Source organism: Mixophyes fleayi, chromosome 4 (genome assembly GCF_038048845.1).
Source record: "Mixophyes fleayi isolate aMixFle1 chromosome 4, aMixFle1.hap1, whole genome shotgun sequence".
In the NCBI taxonomy this organism is placed as follows: Eukaryota; Metazoa; Chordata; class Amphibia; order Anura; family Limnodynastidae; genus Mixophyes; species Mixophyes fleayi.
This window is the reverse complement of record NC_134405.1, coordinates 33,973,831-34,001,398: the sequence shown is the minus strand read 5'-3', so window position 1 is coordinate 34,001,398 and position 27,568 is coordinate 33,973,831. Positions and strand designations below refer to the sequence as shown.

The window sequence follows — 27,568 nt, the reverse complement described above, 5'->3', positions numbered from 1 at the left end:
TTTAAAAATGGAGAGCACCCCTGGCATGATTAACTCACTGACATCTCAAGCCCTCCTGGTTATGGCGACTTCCTCAGAAGGTCCACTTGGGGTAGTGCAGCAGCCCCCCCTTTATACTGTCCCGATGACCATGGACAAACCCCCACAAATGACATACCTGAGCCCAGCTTACCCTCTACTGTACCCGTCACAGGAGCATTTAAATTCGGCATGCGCCCCTCAACTTCTTTCTCTATCACATCAATATGGGCACCCCCGACTTGACCGTGGAGGGGTAGGAGTTTTGGGGTATGGTGCACTGCACCCCTTTGCTGCCTTTCGCTTACCAGACAGCGTGGAAAGACTCCAAGCTGGATTCCTGAACCCCAAAAGGCTGAAGGGAGAGTCAGAGCCCCCCCAGTTACACTACCTGCCAATGGAGACGGGGATGGACGCTTCTCATGTGATCCCCCCAACATCTCACAGGAGTTCCCCAAAACCGAGAACAAGCTCTAACAAAAAAGGTAAGAGATGGATGACCCATTACTGGACTACAGTACAGTAGTGCTAACCACTAAGCACGGTGGCTTAGTGGTTAGCACTTCTGCCTCACAGCAATGGGGTCATGAGTTCAATTCCCAACAATAGCCTTATCTGTTTGGAGTTTGTAAGTTCTCCCTGTGTTTGCATGGGTTTCCTTCCAAAAACATACTAGTAAGTTAATTGGCTGCTATCAAATTGACCCTAGTCTGTCTGTGTGTAATCTATATTGAGGCAGGGACTGATGTGAATGAGTTCTCTGTACAGCGCTGCGGAATTAGTGGCGCTATATAAATAACTGATGATGATAAGATACATCTAGCAAAGACTAGATTTAAGTAGATCCCTTACTTCCTGAATACTTACATTCCTTTAATCAACTTGTTATCGAAACCCAGTTGCTCCCCTTTGCTCACACTACTACATTATAGGAAATGGTTGCCTGTTTCATTTAATCATAATGAAACATCACAAGTGAATTTCACACAGCTAATACATGTGCTTTAACATAGGATGTGACTAAGAATTCTACACAATCAAGTAATGAATGAATTGCGGACATGAAATTCAGTTTATAAATGTACTTGTTACAAATGGGCAGAATTAGCAAATTTTATTTTGACAACAGTTAATTCAAGCATTCTTTCTTTACATCCAATTAATATTATTTCCTTTGCTAAAAGTGCTTTTTTCTAATTTTTCTTTAATCTGCTAATTAATACTATAAAATGACTGTAATTGTCGCTGCATTATAAATAACAAATAATTTGCAAAACAGTTTATGACTCCACAAATATTGTGTTAATAAGGAGAGTTAAGAATATGTTTTTGACTACTTTAGAAAGAGGCGTTTGGGAATTACCCTTTGTTTGTTTTAATGCTTAGCCGTTGCATAGTATAAATATAAGCAAGGATGAGTAAAAGCTATATAAATGCTATCTAAGCCGGGTCAGAATAATAGTCTTTTCCAGACTCTTCAGGTTCATCACATGAGTCTCTGCATGAATTAAAGATAAACTATCACTTTTTTTTTTATAAAATATGTATACAATTAAATATTATTGAAATTTTGCAATGTAATGTGCCTATTTGTCATTGAGGAATATCTAGTCCATAGGCTGAGTTCTAAGTCATAGTGACCGCATGCTAAAATAGCTGAGATTAGTCTCTTAATAATGAATCTCACTACCACTTACGGGCCTATCTACATGTGTTGTGCTTAGCTACAACTTATAAAAGGAACCAAAGACAGACTCACAACCTTAGGTTAATTTTGACATGTAGCCCTTGTCTAACCCTCTTCATTAGCAAAAGTTGCAACCTGTTACATGATCTGACATCTGTATGTATTGAAAGAAAACAGCTCAACCAAACTACTAATAAGATCAGAATCGAGAGAGAAAATATCATAAAATGTGCAAATATATATCTACTAAAAATATCTGAATTTGTTTCTTTTTAATGTTTCCCTTTCGCATCTGACTCACCCATGATACAGTATATAGGATAATCCACTGGGGCCATGGGTTTGATCTCGGCCGGGGCCTTATCTGTCTGAAGTTTGTATGTTCTCCCCATGTTGGTGTGGGTTTCCTCCCGGTGCTCTGGTTTCCTCCCACATCCCAGACATACCAGTAGGTTAATTGGCTTCCAACGATATTAATCCTAGTGTGTGCGTGCTTGAGTTGTACGGAATATAGATTGTAAGCTTCACTGGGACAGGGACTGATGGTGAAATATTCTATGCAAAGCGATGCGCATTATGGTGGCACTATATAAATAAAAGTTAATAAATAAAATAAAATAATACACTCTCTACTGTATATGATATTGATATTAGAATTTAACGAGGAGTCCCTTGACCGCATAGAAGCACTAAACTGTTGTCCGAATGGTTTTATAGACCATCTGAGGGGACTTCTAATATCTAAAATAATTTACAGTAGGGAGGGGTATACCTTATAATACATAAGATCTCCCAATGAGCACTGAAGTGATGACATCAGAACTCAGCCATTATAAGTGATGACATCGGAACTCTGAACAGTTATTACTTCCAGGAGTATAGTATATATATATATATATATATATATATATATATATATATATATATATATATATCAATCATCAATGTTGATTTATATAGCGCCAGCAAATTCCGTAGTGCTTTACAATTGGGAACAAACATTGATAAAACAATACTGGGTAATACATACAGACAGAGAGGTAAGAGAACCCTGCTCGCAAGCTTACAATCTATGGGATGTATATATATATATATATATATATATATATATATATATATATACATCTTCTGGGAGCTAACACATTGAGCGGTCTCTAATGAATGTATTGTTAACGTGTTGAATGTATTCAGTGTCACTGGGGAGAGCCCAGAAAGCAGAGGGGTCTCTATCAATATATTGGGAGGGGAAAGGGATAAGAAGTCACCAGTTGGCCAGATGCTACACAAAGGCTCCCAGGAGAGAGGAGACAAAGGACAGAGGGAGAGATTAGGGGATGCTATGAATAGGAAAGGAAAAGGACAGGGCTCTGGAGAAAGTGAGAAAGAGGATTGCAGGAGAATAAGGAAGGAAAACAAACAGTGGAGGATGGGGGAAGTGTACACCAGCCAGTCTCACATTCATCCCCTTTACTAGACCCTAACCAAGGCCGGTGCTCAGAACCCATCCCCCTGTCCACTCAGCTACTGGACACCCCTCCCTTTCTCATGGAGATTTCATGCACAGAGAGTGCAGTCAATAGCTGTGATAATTACACACACCTGCATCTCCGGGAGGACAGACAGACAGACATCACAGAACTGAGCCTATCGTTCAAATAAAGTACAGTAGATAAAACCATTTAGGCACCATGCATGTTAATAGTGTTGGAGAACAGTCACAAGTACATCTTGATACCTGACATCCTAAGTTATTTTCACTATCATAATGTCAGAGCTCTTTTTTTTCGCAATTATTCTCCATTTTCAACAAACTGATGCTAAGGACCTAATTTATGTAAAAGGTATTTTAACATCAGTGTATTTATTAAAGGGAGAAAAGCACAAAGTCCGGCAAAAGAGGGAGTATTCCTTCTTTAACAAAGAGAATGAATTATATACATTAAAGATACCTGGAAGCCTATTAATCATGTACAGCTGTGTTATACGTACCATCGCTATACTCCTTATAGTTAGGACCATCTCGGGATGGTAATAGCTGGGTGAGAAAAAGAAAAAATGCTGTATCATTAAAATAAAGCATTTTTTTCATTGTCTTTTAAATAAAGTTTATTTTATTTGATATATATATATATATATATATATATATATATATATATATATATTTATTTATTTTTATTGAATCTGGAATTGGACTCCTCTTACCTCTATACCTCGATGCATTGTGTGGCTTACAAATTATTACCTATCTATCTCTGTGATCAACAGGAAATATTCACTATCGCAAGCTCATGATGAGTAGAATCAAGATAGATAGATAGATAGATATTAGACAGATATTAGATAGATAGATAGATAGATAGATAGATAGAACATGGTGGATAGAATGATAGATATAAGATAGATAGATAGATAGATAGATAGATAGATAGATAGATAGATAGATAGATAGATATTAGACAGATATTAGATAGATAGATAGATAGATAGATAGATAGATAGATAGATAGATAGAAAGAACACGGTGGATAGAATGATAGATATAAGATAGATAGATAGGTAGACAGACAGACAGACAGACAGACAGACAGACAGACAGACAGATAGATAGATAGACAGACAGACAGACAGATAGATAGATAGATAGATAGATAGATAGATAGATAGATAGATAGATAGACAGATAGATAGATAGATAGATAGAACACAGATGGATAGAATGATAGATATAAGATAGATAGATATGAGACCGATAGATAGGTAGATATGAGATAGATAGATAGATATGAGACCGATAGATAGGTAGATATGAGATAGATAGATAGATAGATAGATAGATAGATAGATATGAGACAGATAGGTATATTTTTCTTAGATAGATAAGTAGATAGATAGATATGAGACAGATAGATAGATAAATAGATAGAACACAGATGGATAGAACGATAGATATAAGATAGATAGATAGATATGAGACAGATAGATAGATAGATTTTTCTTAGATAGATAAGCAGATAGATAGATAGATAGATAGATAGATAGATAGATAGATAGATAGATATGATACAGATAGATAGATAAATAGATAGAACACAGATGGATAGAACGATAGATATAAGATAGATAGATAGATAGATAGATAGATAGATAGATAGATAGATAGATAGATATAAGAGATAGAGAGATAGATAGACTTTTCATAGATCGATAAGTAGATAGATACCTCTTCACTGTGTTGGCACAATAGGAGTGGAATATATTCTGGGCTGGGGTCCTGTGTCATGGAAGGTCATACCCCCCATGCAGTGCTAATTGCTCCTGACACTAATAGCATAAAGGAGGGGGCTGGGGGGATATAAACAGGGTGTTAGGTGATTCTATGAATGCAGCCTCCAGCTAGGCAGAAAATTTGCAATTCACGCTGAATCAGTGTGTGTGGCAGAGACATCATTACTCAGCCTGTCCCTCACAACAATAACCCGCACCTCACACAGCCAGCGATACTGCATTGTACCAGGACAATTTATCCAGAGTCTCCCAAACACTATATTGTACTTTCTGGACACAGTGGAACTAGAAAATACTTTTCTCATGCAGTAGAACAGAGTGTCCTTTCTCCTACTCTTAGTCTGCCCATATTGCCAGTCTGCCTGTAGACAATAGCACCACATAACCTTATCTTGCTGACTATATGTAGGCTATGGGTACAGTTTAAAGTTCACACAATAAAGACCTTCGTTTGTTCCTCTTGCCTATTTAATGTCAAAGTTCCTTAGTAAAGTGTCTTATAATAATTCCAGACACTATTGACAATAAAAACTGTCATTCAGAGAACCATAAGAGTTACAACAAATTCAGTTTATTTCTTCCTATTTATGGTGTCAGATGAGTGATTTTGAATGCTGCTTTTTAAAGCTGTCTCTTGTCCTACAGTCTAGCTGTGGATGCTATTTGCTAAATGCAAGAGTAAAAATGTGCTGTAAGCTCTAGCTGCCAATCAGACATTAGCTCTCATCGGTCTAGGACAAGGTTGAATAATCTAAGCAACAGTGTGATTGGGTGCTAATTGGTCACTGTAATATTGCGATATTCCGGAGTCTCGCGAACATTCCGTGAGAATAGGTATATATGTTGTACTGTGTGAGCTATATGCACTGCAGGACATCAATGCCTGCGTAAGATCACTCGTATGAAAGAAAAGGCATTCTCCCCGAAAAAGGAACTATGAGATCTGTATGGCGCAGGGAATTAAGCTATTAACGTTCTGCAAGTACATCTCAGGTGTCTCTTTGTGAAATATTTACTGTGCCACATGCTATACTTGAAAGAGGGGGAGTTTAAGGACGTTACTAATGTTGGTGTGTAGGAGCGCTTTCGCTACGTCTCCTGTGGTTGCTATGACAACCACTACTTTCCCCGGTAGTCTTAGAGGAAACAGGAAGTGGGGTGGGACTCCAATGTCCGATTTGCGCTACTGCGCATGCGCAGACCTCCGAAACTGGAAGTTCCCACTACAATATTAGAGGACTCTGCCACAACATAAACTGCACAGCTGTGCAGCATAGCAAAGAGTCCTGCCTGCAACTGCATATCTATATATCTGCATAAGACTGCATCTGCATACCAGCATATCTACATATAAGTGTGTACTGCATATAATCTGTATAATCATGTTTAATTAAACAGCAACCTGTTTAAGTTACAAAAGCGTTGTGGCTTAACATCCACATTAACACCCCTGAACACCTTTAGTAACATCAGAAGGTATAACTAACAGGTTATGGGCCTAGCACCGTGGGTTAAAGCAGACGCTTAAAACGTAAAGAACGATAACAGAAGTACAAGAGAATAAAAGGAAGCTTTTATTTTGGAAGAATAGTCCTTTATTCAGTAAACAAAGAAAAAAGGCAAAGCACAGGCTCCAGTATGAACTTTGCGAAAAAAAAAGGTTCTGAAAATGATGCAACGTGGAAATTTGCAATGCAAATGCAATTAATGCGGGAAAAGTTGTGTAAAGTCACAGTAGATCCAGATGACAGTCCAAATACTGATGAGGTGAATAGAGCCATGGACACCATTGGCTTAGCTGTAGAACAGCACGTGTATTCTATCATTAATGATAACGATTCAGCAAGTGAGATGTGGACTGCTCTGGAAAATGTGTATGAGGACAAAGGTCTGATGAGAAGGTTAAACTTGAGGCGTACACTATATAGGACTAAATTGAGTACTTGTGAGAATATGGATGAGTACGTAGACAAAATGCTGTTGATATCCCAGCAATTGGCATCTGTGGGAGCACAGGTGGACGACGAGGAAGTCGCAATGGCGATACTGCAGTAACTCACACCAGTGTATGATTTCCTTGTAATAGCTTTGGAGTCCAACGATACCAAGTTAATGACAGAAATTGTGAGAGCTAAACTGCTGCTGTGGTTCAAACAGAGAATTCCTGTCAAGGCAAATGCTGAGAGTACAGCTCTACTCACAAAAGGTGTGAAGTCCAAGAAGCCCAAGTACAAATGCTTCATATGTCATAAGATGAGGCACAAGGCATCTCAATGCAGACTAAAAGTTTAAGTGGTGCTCAACAGAAGAAGCGTGAAAACCTAATGAATCAGAATTAAATGTAGTAGATATTCATAAGAAGGACTGCTGGTATATGGACTCGGGGGCCACCAGGGGCGGATATAGAAGTTTATTTTACGGGGGGCAATTTAGGGGGGCGATTTAGTCCCCGCCCCCTTTTTGACATCTAATGCTGCCTACGGCTGCACACTATGTGCAGCTCCGTTCGGCAGAGACAGACAGGGAGAGTGTGCTGCCCGGCCGCTCTGATTGTGTTCAACTCACACTCTCCCTGTCTGTCTCTGCCAAACGGACCTGCACATAGTGTGCAGCCACCGGCAGCAAGGCGGTGGCTGCTGGGACATTAACAACAAACATCTTATCAAATCTAGAGATGGGGCGTTTCACACAAACACGCCACCTAGTGGAGTAGTGGAACAGCAGCCACAAGAAAAGTTATTGACACTGGATGCTCAGGCAGCAGAAAGCGTGTCTGAATCAGAAAATGTAATTGCGGATACCCAACCAGAAAACAGAAGTTCTATGAGGAGTAACAATGGTATTTCCCCTAGGAGATATAGCGAGGAGTGCGCTAATCTAGCCTTTTGTGAACCGCAAAACATTGAAGAGGCAAAATCAAGCGACAACTGGGAACAATGGAAAATGGTCATTGATACAGAGTTTACAGCTCTGGATGACAATCATACATGGACTGTTGTTGACAGGCTGAGTAACCACAAAATGATCAGGAAGAAGTGGGTCTTTTGTAAGAAAGTGATTGCGGACTGTACTATCGCACACTATAAAGTCTGCCTTGTTGCCAAGGGCTACACACAAAAGTCCAGGATCGACTACGGAGAGATCTTCTCTCCTAACTGCACCCTGAGGTTAGTGATTCCCATCTCCACCATCCATGATTTGTTGTTGCATCAGCTTGACTTTGACTCAACATTCTTGAATGGAGAATTGTTAGAAGAGATTTACATGGAGCCACCTGAACACTACAACTATGGTGTCTACCAAGAAGGTAAGTTGTGCCTCCTAGAGAAATCACTTTATGGACTTAAACAGAGTGGTCGATGTTGGTACATTAATCTTGATGCTGCACTGCTAGATATGGACTTTAATAGGTCAGAGACTGATCGTTGTTTGTACCACAAAACCATAGAGGAAAAGATGTTCTTCATAGTTGTGTACGTTGATGATCTGTTGTTAGCAGGCCAAGAGAGACACCTCACCAGTACCAAACACCTGTTGTAGCAGGCCAAGAGAGACACCTCACCAGTACCAAACACCTGTTGTAGCAGGCCAAGAGAGACACCTCACCAGTACCAAACACCTGTTGTAGCAGGCCAAAAGAGACACCTCACCAGTACCAAACACCTGTTGTAGCAGGCCAAGAGAGACACCTCACCACTACCAAACACCTGTTGTAGCAGGCCAACATAGACACATCACCAGTACCAAACACCTGTTGTAGCAGGCCAACATAGACACATCACCAGTACCAAACACCTGTTGTAGCAGGCCAACATAGACACATCACCAGTACCAAACACCTGTTGTAGCAGGCCAACATAGACACATCACCAGTACCAAACACCTGTTGTAGCAGGCCAACATAGACACATCACCAGTACCAAACACCTGTTGTAGCAGGCCAACATAGACACATCACCAGTACCAAACACCTGTTGTAGCAGAAATTCAAATTAAAAGATCTAGGTTCTGCAAACAAGCTGTTAGACATGAGGATCGTGCAAAATTTGAATGATGGAACTGTTACAATAAATCAACAGACATACATAGAAAATATACTTACCAAGTATGGGATGTTCGACGCAAAGCCAGGAAACACACCTGTGGATAAAAGCTTAAAAAGAACAAAGGAAATGTCACCATCAACTAGCGAAGAGATAGAGGAAATAAAAAAAATCCCTTACAGAAATGCTGTTGGAAGCATAATCTTTGCAAGTATTAAGACTCAACCAGATGTCACATATGAAGTGAATCATGTGAGTCAATCTACAATCTATCTTGAGAAATGACATTGGACTACAATCAAAAGAATTCCAAGAATAGATGACTTGCATTGCTTACTAACCCTTGATTTCTTGTTACAGGAAAATGAAACTTTATTGGAAAATGTAATGTTTGATAAAGTCAAATTGTTTTCCTTTGTGACAGGAGACGTTGCTAAGTGAGGGGGGGTGTTGGTGTTTTAGGAGTGTTTTCGCTCTGTCTCCCGTGGTTGCTATGGCAACCGCTACTTGCCCCGGTGGTCTAGGAGGAAGCAGGAAGTGGGGCAGGACCTCAATGTCTCATTTGCGCTACTGCTCATGCCCAGACCTCCGAAACCAAAAGTTCGGTTTTTCGCGCCGCACATACTTTTAAGACAGAGACGGAACAAGTCACAGCCTTAGAGAGCTAATGGCCCACAATAATACAAGTAATATAAGTCCCCCAAAAGCCCTCCGATAGTGAACGGAGGCTCCCTACTGTACCCCACTACAATATTAGAGGAGTCTGCCACAACATAAACGGCACAGCCGTCCAGCAGAGCAGAGTCCTGCCTGCAACTGCATATCTATATATCTGCATAAGACTGCATCTGCATACCAGCATATCTACATACAAGTGTGTACTGCATATAATATGTATTGCCTGATTGCTGCAACTGTTGTTACTGCTGAATACTGCTGTACTACAAGCAACTGTGAGTAACTGCATTCATCTGTTGTTATCATCTTTAAATTAAAGAGGCTCGGGCTCGGTTTTCTGAAAACCGAGCCCACCCAAACTTAGGGGATCCGAGTAGGCTCGCGAGCCGGCTCGGTACTTTCACGCGTCCTCGGATCTGAATCGAGGCAAAAAGTCATTGCTGCGTTGTCGGATCTCACGGGTTTTGGATTCCATAAGTACCTCCCTCCCCAGGAGATCCAGCACCATTGCTCACATAGAAACAGAGGTAGCAGTGTTCTTGTCACTCTCCAGTCTCCAGTGACAATGCTCAGTGACATTGCTCACACAGAAACAGGGATAGCTGTGTTATTGTCACTCTCCATTCTCCAGTAACATTGCTCAGTGCCATTGCTCACACAGAAACAGGGATAGCAGTGTTAGTGTCACTCTCCAGTCTCCAGTGCCATTGCTCAGTGCCATTGCTCATACAGAAATAGGAAGTGTTATTGTCACTCTCCAGTCTCCAGTGCCATTGCTCAGTGCCATTGCTCATACAGAAATAGGAGGGGTAGCAGTGTTCTTGTCACAATTAACTGGAAATTAATGTTATTGAAGTTAATAATAATGTAGGAACAAAAACAGAGCCAAATTATGTGATTTTAGAAAAAATAATAGGGATTTTAGAAAAAAATAGGGATCCAAACCCAAAACACACCTGGGGTAAATGTATGAACCTCCGGATTCTTCAACTCCGGCGAGTTCAGCGTCTTCAGTGCTTAAATTTAAAGCGGCGCTGCCTTGTAAAGGGAAGTCTCCCTTTACAAGGCAGCGCCGCTTTAAATTTAAGCGCTGAAGACGCTGAACTCGCCGGAGTTGAAGAATCCGGAGGTTCATACATTTACCCCCTGGGCGGTTTTGACAAATCCTTAAACCAAAACCAAAACACTAAGTTAATCCAGATCCAAAAAAACCCCCAAAAAAACAAAACACAGGGGTCAGTGAACATCTCTACTTTGAATAAACAGCAACTTGTTTAAGTTACAAAGGTGTTGTGGCTTAACATCCACATTAACACCGCTGAACACCTTTAGTAACATCAGAAGGGGCTTAGAAGGAGTTTATTAGAGGTAATAAAGAGATGTGAAAATGAAGTGGCAGTATAAACATTAAACATATGATAACAAATGGTAGGAGAGTCTTTCTAACACAATTGATGAAATGTAACGATGGCTGTTTGAAGAGAACCATGGGATAGTGCAGTGTTTCCCAAATCTAGTCTCCAGGGAGCCCTAACAGTGCATGTTTTTCATATCTCCTTGTTGGAGCCCAGGTATATTCATTACTGACTGACACATCATAACAGATCCACAGGTTGTGCTAATTATTTCACCTGGAAAACCTGCACTGTTAGGGCACCCTGTGGACTGAATTTTAGAAGCATTGGTATAGTGGATATATCTGAGACGTAGTTAGACGAAAGTCATGACTCGGTAATGAATTTGACATGATAGACTGTATTTACGAAGGAAAGGACAGATAGATAAAGTGGGAGAGGTTTGTATATATATATAAACAGGTGTGTACCTACCCAACAAGAATATATCTGTAAAAATAATGACAATGTAGAGTCCTGATTAGTAGATAAATTTAGAGGAAGAGACATAAATAAAGAACATGTTTGGAGTTTACTATAACCCCCCCCCCCCCCCCGTAGCATAAATTATAGTACGCATATTTAATTATTATTATTATTATTATTATTATAAATTGAAAGAGCAACAAAGAAAAATATGACCATCCACATGGGTGATTTGAGCTTTTAACATAAAGTTATGTCTATTGCACTAGGTATTATCTGTAATGTACAGTTGAAGGGGCATTTATTGAATAGTGTTCACAACATGGGGACATCACACTTGAGTTTCAATAAAACGGTTTATAAGGGAGCTACAGAAGCTAGGAATTGTAGACAGGGCATGTGTATTCTTAGCTAAATGCACAGAAACCAAATTAGAAAAATGTCACAAGTACATATCATATGGCAATAAAATTTCAAGAAATAAAAGGCAACCAACGGTTGGATAAGAATGTATTGGAGGTGACAAAGGAAAAAGAGAGAATTTAAATTGGTAAAACAGAAAGGACTGAAAACTGGTTATGGGAATACAAGTAAACAAGGAAAGCGGGATAGAAAGTCTAATTCCAAAACAGTTTTCAAGAACAGCAAGATAAATAACACTGATAAGAATATTCTTTTAATTAATAAATTAGGATAATTGTAATAGATACAGAAAAAGTTGATATTTCAAATACATTTTTTTTTCTGTATTCACAAAGGAAGGAAAGATGCCAGGACATTAATTGTTGGGCAATAGTTTATGCACACCAATAAATGTTTCTTGTCTAATAAAAGAGGAGGTGCAATGGCCTGAACAAAACACCTGGCCTAGAAGTCATTCACCCATGTGTGCTAAAGGAACTAAGTTCAGTAAGTAATAGATCATTATATTTATGAACCCCTATAAGCAGGTCATGGCAGTGCAGTTAATGTGATATATTTAGATTTTGAGAAAGCATTCCATACTGTTCCACAAAAAAGGCTGCTACGTAAGATAAGGGTACTAGGTCTAGGGGAAAATGTATGTACATGTGTAGAGTACTGGTTGAAGGATAAAGGTAAAGTGAAGTTATAAATGGCCCATATTCTGACTGGGCTAAATTTATAAGTGGTCTACCACAGGGCTCTGTCATTTTTAATTATTTTATTAATGACCGGTGACACATAAAAAGGGGAATAAATGCATGTGATGGAAACATAGTATAGGCATTGTATCTCTGTATATCACTAGTTATAACACTGATTGAATAAAGTATACAGGTTTGGATAACTCACTAAGAAGGACATATGAGAACTCAATAGGGTTTAGAAGTGTGAAACCTCATCAATAGGAGTTGGACTTGTTTTATAGGGAAGTTAGAAAAACTAAGTTTGCTTGCTTGGGAAAATACACGATATAAAGGTGGTCTAATTAATATTTACAAATATCTTAAACAATAATACATGGATTGTAATAGTGGATTTTGCATATCAATTGCATGTAAAGAACAAGAGGTCATCAACTGCAAATGGCAGAAAAACCATCAACATAGAAAGGGGTTCTTTACGGTAAGAGTAGTTAAGCTGTGGAATTCTTTACCACATGAGGTAGTGATGGCAAATTCACTAACAGAATTTTAAAATGGATTAGCTGTCTATCTTACTAAAAGTTATATCTGTATCAATAATTAGTAGAGGTGATTGATGCAGGGAATTTATCTGATCGTCATTTTAAAAATCAAATACTTTCTTATGGGGCCAAATTGTCCACTGTCACACTGGGTGTTTTGTTTTGCCTTCCACCGGATGGAGATTATGGCAGGATGAGCTTGTCAGACTTTCAACTTTACTATGTAATTATGTAACAAATGAACAATGAGCCAAGCAAGGAAGGTCATTGTCAGCAGCCATTGTTTCCGTAATGCTGCATCCTTGTTTTAGATGCCCAGTAGTCAGACATTCTATAGTAGCTGTGAGCAGTGATGTAATGCAAGGTATTAATAATATGCAGGGTATTAGGTGACAAACAGCATTATTTTTAGACTGGTCCGCTAAAGGCATAACAAGACAGCCCTGATAGACATTGGTGAAATTTGCAGTATTAGTGCAGTTCCCTAACAAGACTACAACTCGCACCAGATCTCCGCCACCAGACCTATCCCCACCATGCCCTTTTTGTGCACTTCTTATATAAAAATGAAAATTCTGAAACATGATGCATGCGGGGAAAGTACTGGCCGTTTGCATGTAGAACACAAATATGCGACAGATTTATTTTTACACAGTGATTTAGAGTTGAGCTAGCACAACATACTTTTGCCAAGGTGCAAAATTTACCCTTCTAGCTGGATTTACTTTAAACACTAAACAAAGCCCAGAGATGGGAGAATTGGCTATAATTTGGGAGTTTTCATGATAAGAGGGGATTTAAAACTTTGCACTTTTACAAATCCTATCTCAAACTCTCTCAATATGATTTAAAATTTAATTTGAACTTTACACTTGAACAGCGGCACCCGATGTGTGCGAGGAAGGAAACAATCTGATTGGTGGTGCTGAAACTGCTGTCTCATCACAGCTACAGCTATGGGATCATGGAGCAGTGTGGAACAGGCTTAATAGGGACCTCTGGCCATATACATGATACATTGTAGCCTGGACTTTGCACATAGGGTTCCATTGATATTTATAGTGCATAGTGTGTTCTCCTCTCATAGACAAGCATATGGACACACCTCCTAGTCCAGTCTAGGGAAATCATCATCATCATCATCATCATCTATTTATATAGCGCCACTAATTCAACCATGCTGTACAGAGAACTCACTGATATCAGTCCCTGCCCCATTGGAGCTTTAAATTCCCAAACATATACACAGACAGAGCAGGGGCAAACGCAGAATTTGTGGAGAGAGGTTTCCATGCCACACCTCCAGTGGACATGGCCAGCATGCTTCGGAGCGTGGCTATAATTTTAGACGGTGTTTGGCTGCTCTCCAACTCTTCCTATCCCCATCATATACAAGGGCAATGCTGCGTGCACTACTGTTAGGGGAACACAGCTCTCTCTTTTCAAGCAGAGCCGTGTGAAGCAGGACATACCTCCCAACTGTCCCTACAATCAGGACAAAGTCCTGATTGAGTGTGTCAGAACAGTTTTCAGACTGTCCTGCTCTCTCCTACCTGTTCTTGCTGCTTTCAAATACTTGTTGGGGAGAGATAGCTGTGAACAGTGCAGACAGAAGCGATCTGCACACAAGATGCAAAGTGGCAGGGTCCAGCCACCTCAAGCATACAGTACCCCAGGCTGTGGGGGGGGGGGGTTCCAGGCACTAGGAACCCCCCCCCCCCCCCCCTGCTGGTTTGCCTATGCAGAGAGACTAGGGTCAAATTGATAGCATCCAATTAACCTACCAGTATATTTTTAGAGTGTGGGAGAAAACCAGAGCACCCAGAGGAAACCCACGCAAACACAGGGAGAACATCACCCCAGTGCTGTGAGGCAGAAGTGCTAACCACTGAGCCACCGTGCTGCCATATATATCTTATATTATTTTTTATTTATGTTTCTTACAGATAAAAAGCATCCAATCTCCTTACCTCTACTATGTCCACTGTGTCACAAGCACCTCCAGAAAGAAGAGCTCTCTCAGCATCTACTGCATGAAATGGAGCATCTGGTTCACCTTTCTGACAGGTAAGGCACAGACTGACCCACCCGTCTAACAGGTAACACAGACTGGAAAAATGCAGAATACTCATTACAATCGGCCTCGTAGATAAAGATTAAAGCTGTCCAGAAACGGACTGACCCTGGCCTGAGGGCATGAAACAACAGTATCACTGTTCAATTTGGGCAGTTAAAGAGAATGAGGTTCCGCCTATTTAAAGTCTGGGTGGAATGCACAGATCACTAGGCTTCATACTTGTTCTGTGGCACACACCATGCAATATTGGGTCAATGCCCACTTCACCAGCAATACCTCCTGGCTTAGGTAACATCAGATTGGCAATGTCAGGCAAATTAATTAGTCTATATCCAATGACTAATTTAAATGCCTGACTGGTAACACATATATTAAATCTCTTAACTGGCAGATGATATAGATGAATGATCCAGAATTGGGTGTTCCGCCCCTTCTGTTAGCTACTATAACCCCCCCCCCATCCCATCCACAGTCAATCACCATTTTACAGTGATTGCATGAATTTGATTGGGGTGCTTGGGGTGAACTAGAGAGTCAAGTTGGAGGCCAGGAGGGGAGATGGGGACCTTATTTGCTCTGGCCCAAACATTGTGCTGCTAGGTACAAGATTCTCACCACGCCTCTAGTGACCGTATGTGAAAGTACCGAGCCGACTCGGGTCTGCTAAGTTCGGGTGTGTTTGGTTCTTGGGGAACCGAGCCTGACAAACTGTAATAACTACCAACATTTTGGGTGTAGAATTCGCCCATTTCCTTGCTGAAAAGATTACTCCCTATTACTAACCCAACCACACTGCAGAGAACTGATCGGGTAGATGATTCTGCTCTACTAATAGGGCCTGAGTCATTAAGGAGAGCAAGGCAACAAAAGGAGTAAATTTAAACCTCGACAAACCATGTTACAATGTGAGGGGTGCATATTAGTTTATTATTTTGCATGTCAGGATAACACTGGCTGCTTTTTCATGTAGCACACAAATACTTGATAGCTTTATTTTTACACTGAAATTTAAAGTTGATCTAGGACATGCCCTATCTCAACTATAAATCTGCCATCATATTTTAAATATACTTCCCCCTCCAATGCAACATAGTTTTGCTCCCCCTAATAACTCGTAGGCCCATAGAAAATAAATGTGGAACATACTAATTAATATACAGCAGAATGCAATGACATCATTGATATATTTTTAGAAGCGTCATTGTTTCCCTATTTTGAAGGGATAACTCTGCATCTCAGCATCTGAGTTACAAGTCTATACATTAGAACATGGGCAGGAAAGAATTTCAATGGTAAATTTGCATAATTTTGGATACTGGTTGAGCTTGTTCTAATAATATTCCTTCTAATCACCATCAGCTGGAAGTACTGTAGGGCAATGTAGATGCTTCTCCCCCTCGCTCCATCAGCCTCTCCCCCAGCCCCCTTCACTGGTCCAACGCTCACCCTCCTCCTCGCTCCATCATCCCTGACAATCTTATCCACATCTCCCCTCTTCCCTCCCTCCCTTTCTCATGTGCCATCTGGAACTCAAGGTCCATCCGTACAAACTGACCTCCATCCACAACCTCTTCATCTCCAACTCTCTTAACCTTCTTGCCATCACCAAAACCTGGCTTACTCCTTCTGATACCGCCTCACCCGCCGCTCTCTCCTATGGGGGCCTCTCCTTCACCCACTTTACCAGACCGGATGAGCGTCCAAGATATGGAGTGGGCCTCCTCCTATCCCCCTGCTGTACTTTTCGGGTCATTCCCACTTCCCCTTCCCTCTCTTTCTTCTCCTTTGAAGTACACTCCATCCATCTCTTCTCCCCCATCCACTTCCCGTGTATCTATCATCTACCGTCCCCCTGGCCCCACCTCCCTTTTCCTTGATAACGTCGCTGCCTGGCTCCTCCACTATCTCTCCTCCGACCTTCCCTCCATCATACTTGGCGACTTTAACATGCCTATTGACAATTGCTCGGACTCTGCCTCCATCAAACTTCTCACCCTTTCCACCTCCTTAGGTCTCACCCAATGGACCTCCTCCCCCACCCACTGTCTTGGCCACTCCCTCAACCTTGTCTTCTCTCATCTCTGCAATCTCTCTGACTTCTCCAACTCTCCCTTTCTGCTCTCTGACCACCATCTCCTCTCCTTTCACTCTGTTCTTCTCCCCTGCTCCCCCCGCCTAAAGCTACCCCCACTAGACGCAACCTTGAAGCTATCGACCCTACCTCTTTCTCTTCCAACCCTGGCACGCCAAACTCACCCGCTTCCCCCAAAAGTGCTCTCGCACTGCTGAACGCTTCTGGAGTAAATTTCGTTCCCTGGCTGACTTCCTTCACTTTAAATTTATCCTCTCCTCATTTTGCTCTGCCCTCTCTCTTGCTAAACAAACTTTCTTTAAGTCCCTCATTTCTTCTTAGTCCTCTAATCCCCGCCGCCTCTTTGCCACCTTCAACTGCCTCCTCTCTCCCCCCCTCCTGTCCCACTTTCCCTCTCCACTCCTGACTTTGCCACTTTTTTTTCTTCCAACATTGAGGCCATCAAACTGAACATCTCCTCCTCCCATCCTTCTCCCGCCCCCCTAATCGCTTCATCCCCCTCCAACAAACTACTGCACAAGGTGCTCTTTCTGCCCTACAGCGAAAAAGTTTGCTCCCTTATTCTTTCCTCTCCACCCTCTACCTGTCCTCTTGATCCCATCCCCTCTCACCTCCTTCGCTCTCTCCCACTGCCTGCTCCTACTTCGCACACCTTTTCAACCTATCACTCTCCTCTGGTGTAGTACCCTCCTCATTTAAACACGCTCTTATCTCTCCCATCCTCCAAAAAACAAATCTTGACTCCACCTCTCGCTAATTATCGCCCTATCTCACTTCTCCCCTATGCCTCCAAATTACTTGAGCGGATTGTCTGCAGTCGCCTCACCAGATACCTCTCAGACAATTCCCTCCTTGACCCCCTCCAATCCGGTTACCGCCCCCTCCACTGAAACTGCCCTGGCCAAAGTTACTAATGATCTCCTATCAGCCAAATCCATGGGTCACTTCTCCTTACTCATCCTTCTCGACCTCTCTGCGGCCTTTGACACCGTGGACCACTTCCTCCTTCTGTAAACTCTTCTCTCTCTTGGCCTCTCTGGTTCAGTCCACACCTGGTTCTGCTCATACCTCCTCAACCGCTCCTTCTCTGTATCCATGTCTGGCTCTTCCTCCGCCGCTCCTCCTCTGCCTCCCCTCTTTGCCTTGCCTTACACTGGCTCCCCTTCCCCTACAGAATCCTTTTCAAACTCCTTACCACCACTTACAAAGCTTTCTCTCAGTCTACTGCCCCCTATATCTCTAACCTCCTCACCATTCACACTCCTGCCCGCCCCCTGCGCTCGGCCAATGACCGCCGCCTCTCCTCCACTCTGATCACCTCTTCCCACTCCAGAATTCAAGACTTCTCTCGAGTTGCCCCACTTCACTGGAATGACCTCCCTCACTCCATCCGTCACTCTCCCAATCTGTGCTCCTTCTAACGGGCACTTAAAACTCACCTGTTCCTCAAAGTCTACCAACCATCCACTTAACCCCTCATCTCCTCTGCTCGGTCTCCCCTCTCTACCCTGGCCCCTCTTTTCTCTCCCCCTTGCTTCACTGGCTCCCTTTTGTGCCTGATTTTGTTTACCCTCCCTTAGAATGTAAGCTCGTATGAGCAGGGCCATCTTCCCTCCTGTCTCCATACCTGTTCTTCCGGTCCATCTTTGCTGCATTTGCCTGCCCGGAGTTTCTGAAGTATTGGTACTTTGTGTTTACTGTTCTATACTGTTTCACCCTGTATAGTCTACTGTTTGTACTGTGTACAGCGCTGCGGAAACCTTGTGGTGCCTAACAAATAAACAATAATAATAATACTTTCTGTCCATATGTTGAAGGTTCTGCATTTTTTATGCAAACATAATTATGTATCATCCCCATAAAAATTATCTTTGGGGATTGTTTCTTACCTGGGAGGGGAGCGGGTAGACTGGTGACAGTATGCTAAATTTCATTTACTATGTTACTATGTGAACATGAGGTTATTTTGAACATACTGCAATACTTTTCTTCCTGTATAAATGACTGAAGAATTAGTGGAAGCATTTCTTGTCAATGTGCAACAATTGACTGTTTTTTAGGTTTCCCCTTTTAACAAATACACTGGTTGATATCACAATGAAATTCCCGTGTATTTTTCCACGTATATTGGTAATAGCATTAATGACAGATATGGAAAACAAATGTGTTTTGTGTTGGTCAGTAGTTTGTGTTGAAGTTATAAAATGTTTAACAAAAAGCTAGAGCAGCCAATGGACGGACATAAACATGTGACATTAATTGATGCTTGCTGATTGGCTTTTCCAGATTCCATGCACAGAGATTGGCCTGATTCTACATAGGTCATTATTTATTCACTGAATTGTTGCTCAGTCTCTAACATTCCGCTGAATCTTCTTAATCAGTCTAATTGATTCCCCCATCTCTAGTCAATATAAGTGACAGAACGCGGCTCCTTTATATGTGCTAGGCAGAATACTAGGTGCATTCCCAAGGGTTGCTGGTTGATAAATGACCCTTTGTGACTTTTTAAAACTTTAGAAGTATTTACATCCACGTGTCCACCTTCTGACACTAAACTATTGTATAGACCTACAGAGAAGATGGGTTGTTTATGGATAGATAAGTCATATTTTTTGGGAAAATCCTAATATAATATGCATTGTTTTTCAGTGAGCTTGACATTACTCCTGAATCGACTCAGAATCTAACCCAGGTAAGATCAATAATATAAAACCCAAGGGGATGAAAAGGGACAATGGACAATAATATGAATAAAAGTGATGATTATTATCATTGCTTTTTGAACCTTGCTATTTAATAAACATCTCAATCATCATCTATATAGCGCCACCAATTCTGCCGTGCTGTACAGGGAATATTTCTCATTCACATCAGTCGCTTCCCCATTGGAGCCTACAGACTAAGGGCCTGATTCATTAAGGATCTTAACTTAAGTCCCTTCCCCATTGGAGCTTACAGACTAAGGGCTAAATAAATGACTAAATAAATGATAACTAGGGGCCTGGTTCATTAACGATCTTAACTTAAGAAACTTCTTGTTTAAGTCTCCTGGACAAAACCATGTTACAATGCAAGGGGTGCAAATTAGTATTCTGTTTTGCACAGAAGTTAAATACTGACTGTTTTTTTTCATGTAACACACAAATACTTGATAGCTTATTTGTACACTGAAATTTAAAGTTTATATTTGTGTGCTACATGAAAAAACAGTCAGTATTTAACTTATGTGCAAAACAGAATACTAATTTGCACCCCTTGCATTGTAACATGGTTTTGTCCAGGAGACTAAAATAAGAAGTTTCTTAAGTTAAGATCCTTAATGAATCAGGCCCTAAATTCCCTAACATACACAGACAGAAATATACACCAAGGAGAGTTTTGCCAGCAGCCAATTAACCTATTAGTATGTTTTTGAGTGTGGTAGTAAACCCATAGAGAGTATACAAACTCTACACAGATAAGGCCCTGGTCAGGAATCAAACTTATGACCCCAGAACTGTGAGGCAGAAGTATTAACCACTGAGCCACCGTGCTGCCGATCATCATCATCATCAACATTTATTTATTTAGCGCCAGCAAATTCCGTAGCGCTTTAAAATTGGGAACAAATATTAATAAAACAATACTGGGTAATACATACAGACAGAGAGGTCAGAGAACCCTGCTCACAAGCTTACAGTCTATGGGCATAAGTTTCTATATGGCAAAATTTCCACCAATTAAAAGACAGACTACAGGATGGCTGCATCCAGCATGAAAACGTTGAATGTATAACTGACGGTTTTATTTCTTAGGAAGTGCATTGAAAAGTGTAATTACAGCATTTGATAATAGACGTTTGATCAACTTTAGTCCTCAACCCTTTTTCGTGATCTCTTATTGTGCCTCATTCTCCATCTAGTCTCCTCTGCCAGGGCGGGATTCTCGCAGTGAGTCCCCAATGATGACTTCAGAGGACGGACAGAAGCTGGACAGGCACCAGGTGGTTTATACTGCATGATTATAATATATATTATTTATTTTTATACTAGTAAACTTTATAGATTTGATTGTTTTTAAATTGCTGCATAGGTAGGTTTTAGAAGCAGCTATCAAAATCTATCTCTCTATGTTCCTTAGGTCTTCCAACAAGTTAAATGGAACAGAGAGGAACGTATGGGAGGTAAGACAACCCAACACATCACATTAACTAAATATATAAATTTATTATCTTTACACAGACATTAACACCACTTTTATATCACAATTGTGCCGGTGTAGGAAAAGATTTCTTCTACCCATTTTTGTATCTTACCTTGTATTACTTGTCTTGTATTTTCTCTTTTGGAAGCAGCGCGGGTTGGAAAGTGTAAGAGAGTCCGGTTGAATATTGACGAGGTGAGTAAACTATTGCCTATATGGGATAATCCTTGAAAACTGATAATATTTTTATGATACATAAGTGATGCTAATATGCATATAAACTTGTGTAAATAATGTCGGTATAAACGGTGACTTCCGGTGATATAGTTTGTAATCAGTAATCTCTGATGTCAATTATTCAGTGGAAATTTCAGTGTATTACAGATACTAGAAGGCACTTCAGAAATACGTGAATTAAAGCAGGTGGTCATAGAACTCCTTGGTGAATTATCATTAATGGTAGCGGTACATTATATCAAATACAATCTACCGAAAGGGGGGTTTGTAAGTGTTTCTTAAACACCAGTGATCCTAAAGAGTCCTGGAAGATTGATATCACCAGTCTATGACTGTATACTGTGCATACTGTGTACAATTAAAAATGTATTGAATATATTAATGCTTTTCGAGAATTATAGTGTGTTCTCTCTCTCTCTCCCCCCTCTCTCTCTCTCTCGCTCTTCTCTCTCTCCCCCTCTCTCTCGCTCTTTCCCCCCCTCTCTCTCTTGCTCTCTCTTCCCCCCACTCTCTCTCTCGCTCTTTCTCTCTCTCCCCCCTCTCTCTATCTCTGCCTCTCCCTCTTTCTCTCTCTCTCTCCCTCTCTCTCTCCCCCTCTCTCCCTCTCTCTCTCTCTGCCTCTCTCTCTCCCTCTCTCACCCCCTCTTTCTCTCTCCCCCCTCTCCCTCTTTCTCTCTCTTCCCCTCTCTCCCTCTATCTCGCCCGCTCTCCTATTCCCTCTCTCGCTATTTCTCTCTCTCCCCCTCTCTCTCTCCCCCTCTCTCTCTCCCCCTCTCTCTCTCCCCCTCTCTTCCCCCCACTCTCTCTCTCGCTCTTTCTCTCTCTCCCCCTCTCTCTCTCTTGCTCTCTCTCTCCCCATCTCTCCCCCACTCTCTGCCTCTCCCTCTTTCTCTCTCTCCCCTCTCTCTCTCCCCCTCTCTCCCTCTATCTCCCCCTCTCTCCCTCTCTTTCTCTTTGCCTCCTTCTCTCCCTTCCTTTCTCACCCCCTCTCTCTCTCTCTCTCTCTCCCCCCCCTCTCTCTCTTGCTCTCGCTCTCTCCCCTCTTTCTCCCTCTCTCTCCCTCTCCCTCTCTCTCCCCCCCTCTCTCTCTATGCCTCTCTCTCTCTCTCCTCAGTCTATGAGAGTGGCTCCTGCAGAGAGCGAGGTCATGGAGTTAAACCGCTGGGATGATGATGTGCGGAGCCCGGCAAAAACTTCCTCCCATGGAACAGGTAAGCAAAGGTTTAATGATTTGTGAGGATGCCACCCCTACCTCCCGCCTACCAAGGTGGGAAGCAGCGGTAGTGGGAGAGTGGGGGAGGACGTTCCCAAGCATTGCATTGACCCTGGGCTTCCGAAATCTATAAGTGAAGAGCTACAACTAAGATACAATTCATTAGAACACATTTAGGACCACTATTCTATATGGTGACTATGTACAAAAGGTTCTGTTGCCCATAGCAACTAATCACATTACAACTGCTATTTATATAGAACTGCTTAGTAAATTAAAGCAGACACCTGATTGGTCGTGGAAGTATTTTCCTTGCAAGCAAATTTGGTTTTTTAGACATTAGTGAAATCTTATGAATGTTATTGATTTGTGTTACTGTACAGGCCACTAACATAGCAGATCATGGAAAACACAAAAATTTACCTTATTATCCATTCATGTCTTGAAACCATCACCATAATGTTTATTTTATTGGATATTTAAAGCACTGCATTAAATGAATGTGATGAATTAATGGTAAAGAGCCACTTAAAAGCTTTAACACAAACTGTAAGCAAATTTTGTTCAATAATTAATGTAAAAAAATAATAAATATCAGGTATGTGAGTCTAATAAACTATTTGCATAGTTATATAATCTATTTTACAATTAGTGTATACGTGGCAATCATCACCTGTATTCCTTCTCCTCCTGGTTGCAGATTGCAGGGGATCCCCTGGAACCTGTTCCCCCAGTCACAGTGAGGAGTCGGACAATGAAGAAACTTCAGCTTCTTCCCGTCCAAAGTAACTTGTACACAGTTGTCTGTCTGTCAGTTTGTCTGTCTGTATGTATAATGATGTACTATGGGGACCGGTAAATGTTGTCTTATAGACCCAACATTGGACATCAATGCACCGTAGCTGGGGACCGAGTAACGTCCTATAAATGCGAGGGGTGGTTGGTGGGATTACTCAACTTTCAATAGCAGTGGACCGTGAAAAACTATTTAGGGCTATTGTGTTAGTTTTGCCAGGAGTACTTGAATAGTGTCTCGGGAATTCAGAACCAGAATCCCAATAGAAAAGGTAATTAAGACATTATCAGCAAACAAAAACCAATACCACAGGTGGATTAAAACTCTAAGTTTGTTGACTGTTTATAAGCAAAAAGTGAGCTGAAAGGCCAGGGCATCCATCTGACATGGTTCAAGCAGCAAACAGTTCTTAAAGGGGATGGAGATCCTTCGACACAATACAATATTTAACTTGCCGGTCCAGGATACTGGGCGAGTGTATCCCGGGATTGGATGTGAGTATCAGGTTATCAGCTCTACACATCATCATCATTTTTTTTTGTATAGCGCCACTAATTCCGCAGCTCTGTACAGAGAACTCACGCACATCAGTCCCTGCCCCATTGTGGCTTACAGTCTAAATTCCCTAGCACATCCAACATACAACCCATGCAAGCACGGGGAGAACATACAATCTCCTCACAGATAAGGCCATGGTCGGAAATTGAACTCATGACCCCAGTGCTGTAAGGCAGAAGTGCTAACCACTTAGCCACCATGCTGCCTAATACAAGGCCGGTATACCTCATTCCACTAGTTTTGCTTACGCTGGTGCTGAGCATCCAGACATGCTAAATATTTAAATGCAGCCATAGGTTTCTTTACCCTTCAACCATCAATTTGGAGGGTAAGACGTATAGGGGCCTATTTAACAAGCCCTAAACCATACTGAAAAGACTTTCTCCGCATGGTTAAGGCATTAATAATTAAATTGACTATTTAAGAAAAGCCTAACGCCTCCTGCATTAGGTAAATTACCATATAACACTCAATGGGGACTGTGTGTGTGGGCAAATGTATCAAGCTCCGAAAAGTTTATCTTTCGGAACTTGGGTAACACCATCCGAAAATGAGTCATTAGCCATTCAATCCTATGGGGAGAGCATTGTTGGAGAGGTATCTTCAGATCCCTCTCTACAGCCTTCCTGCTCTCTCCTGCGTTAACTTACGTAAATGATATATGCGCATGAGCCTTGAAGACCCCCAAGTCAGAACCCAGAGTTAACGTTAGAAAGAAGTCATTGCAAGGACAGCCTTCTATCAGGTGTGCTGTCCCTACATGAATTCTATAGTAAATTGCTGCGTTAATTCATCTGTCATCACTGCGATGACAGATGATAATTAACGTGGCAAAAGTCTGATTATAAATTAATAGGCCCCCAGGTCCTTCAATACTCTCTCTACATAGCTCAGATCTGTAACATCTCTAAGACTTAGAAATGACTTATCTCATAGGATAGGCCATAGATGTCCTACAACGTGGCAGGGCTTCTAATATCTTCTCTCTCCTCACAGCGTAGATAAGGCAGGGGGTATTTTCCTTATAGAACCCCTTTCACATAGGATGGCAAAAAGTGCTGTGCGGCACATAGGAATATAATGTTTCTGGACTTGATACTTATACTCTCATGTTACTTTCAGTGAACAGAGCCTGGAAGCTCTTCGAGAGAAGATCCAGGAACTGACTGAGAAGCTGAAAAACACACACACTTGTCACATATGTCTGGTGAGTTATAAACACACTAGTTGCCCATTTGATCATTGTATCTGTAAGCGCTAACTTTTGTTTGGCAAACACCCAGGGGCACTCTTCAAAGCAAAAACAAGTATGGTTTTATTACTTTGTTTTTTAATCTCTAAGAGGGGGAATTCAATTGGCCGCATTACTGCTGAAAAATTCGGTACTTTTAACCAGGATTTCTGCAAATATTGTCGTTAAAAATTACAGTGCTAACGTTAATAATGAGCAGGCCGCATTACTTTCGGCAGTAATGCGGCCAATTGAATTCCTCCCTAAATGTTTGCCATGTCAGAAAATCAAAATTAAACTAATTATACAGCCAACACTTATAAGGCTTGCAAAGAATCAATAGACTATAGATTAAAGCATACAACAGCAAAAGTTAGTGCACCAACACGCAGCTTGTATATGAATTAACTCTGTCTATTTATGTGCCCTTAAGGGCTCATACTCACGGGTGGTTGTAGATGTGCCCATACTATGTTGCCCTATGGGAGGTAAATCCATTGTCAATGAAGCCTATATCTTCTGATCACTTTGAAGTTCACACTATGAACATGAAGAACAGTTACTTGCATGGACTGGCTGGCAAATTTTAGCCTGGGGGACTAGACTTGGGGAAATAAATGCAGGTAATCCAGTGACCCAGCTCAAGTAGCCCAATTTGGGAAAGGTCAGGGGGGAGCCAAATGCCCCTCTGATCACTTGATATCCAGGCATTTGAAGTCTGAATAGTGAGTACTAACAATGTGGTACATCACTATTCTGAAGTCCACTAACACAACATTCACCACCTTGGGAATCCAGCGCTGGGCAATGTACACCGAATAGTTCTAAAAATATTCCTGAGAGGAGATGAGCAAAATTTGGTTTGCTTAGTTTTGAGGTTCTACAAGTTTCAGTGATTCACAGGCTCTGAATGATTTTGTGACTGATTAGCTTATTTAGAGAAAGTGAAAAGAAAAAAAAGAAAGAAACCATTGTGAATGCTGAGAATCATTAGATGGTCTCAAATGTCAATAACAATTTCTTCCATAGGTAATATTTAACTTTTCAGGCCCTAGTAATGCAGTCACTCAGCTCACAAGCTGAATGGTTGGATCTCATCCAACTTCACAACCTATATGTGTGGCCAAATAGGATCAGTGATCGGGTGAGAAGATCTGTACATGTTTGGTGAATACCCTATAACTCCAGTTACATGAGTAAATGGGTCATGCTGGCAGATAAGTATATTTTTAAGTTTAGGTCTATTGCTTCTTCTTATCTTCTGCAGGATGCCTACAGTGTCCCTGTCGCTTCCATCCAATGCTGGCACATTCACTGTGAGGGATGCTGGTTGCGGGCACTGGTAAGAAATACCACTTTTCTTCACCCTTCTCGATTTCCAACTTACATTATCTGGTTATCTATATATCTTGTAGTTCCAAAAGCAAATTATTTATCTCTTACAGTCTTGTTCTCCAAAAAAATATTGCCTCTACTTTTTAGTTCTTAATAGCCCGTCAAACCATTGATTCTCCGACCTATCCTCAGGCCTCACCAACTGTGTATGTTTTTTTGGGATCATCTGACTGGAGCACAGGTAGACTCAATAGTATCCTGTTAATCTGATATATCCACATGTACTCCTGTGAAGTAAGCACAAATCCCATATTATAGAGGAAGCCTGAGGACAAGTTTGGAGACAACTGATGCTTATTTGATGTTTGGAAGATGCCAGAAAGATGTTATGTGTCGATGACATGTAAACTTCTAAATATGTCACATTTCTTCCTCTTAATTCTTTCTTAAACCGACATTTACCACATTTAACTCAACACTAATAACCTTATCTTCTCCCCAGGGAACAAAGAAGCTGTGTCCTCAGTGTAATACCATTACATCTCCTAGTGACCTCCGTCGAGTCTACCTGTGACCTCCCATGGACTGACAAACACAGCAAAATAATGGAACTTAGTCCAAGAGGAGCAATGGATTAAGACTTTTGGGTTCTGGGCAATGCACTG

The 27,568-nt window shown here is 41.3% G+C and overlaps 1 protein-coding gene across 1 annotated transcript; it reads left to right on the top strand.

Annotated features, from left to right (window-relative positions):
- On the top strand, positions 1 to 27,477 carry LOC142150603 (E3 ubiquitin-protein ligase Rnf220-like). Its single transcript, XM_075205804.1, has 11 exons — positions 1 to 503; positions 15,126 to 15,246; positions 20,001 to 20,043; positions 21,253 to 21,333; positions 21,471 to 21,513; positions 21,685 to 21,728; positions 22,885 to 22,981; positions 23,684 to 23,768; positions 25,460 to 25,544; positions 26,836 to 26,910; positions 27,406 to 27,477. Exons 1-11 carry the CDS (start codon positions 8 to 10, stop codon positions 27,475 to 27,477), a joined length of 1,242 nt encoding a protein of 413 aa, XP_075061905.1. The 5' UTR covers positions 1 to 7.
- Positions 27,478 to 27,568: the final 91 nt, after the last annotated feature.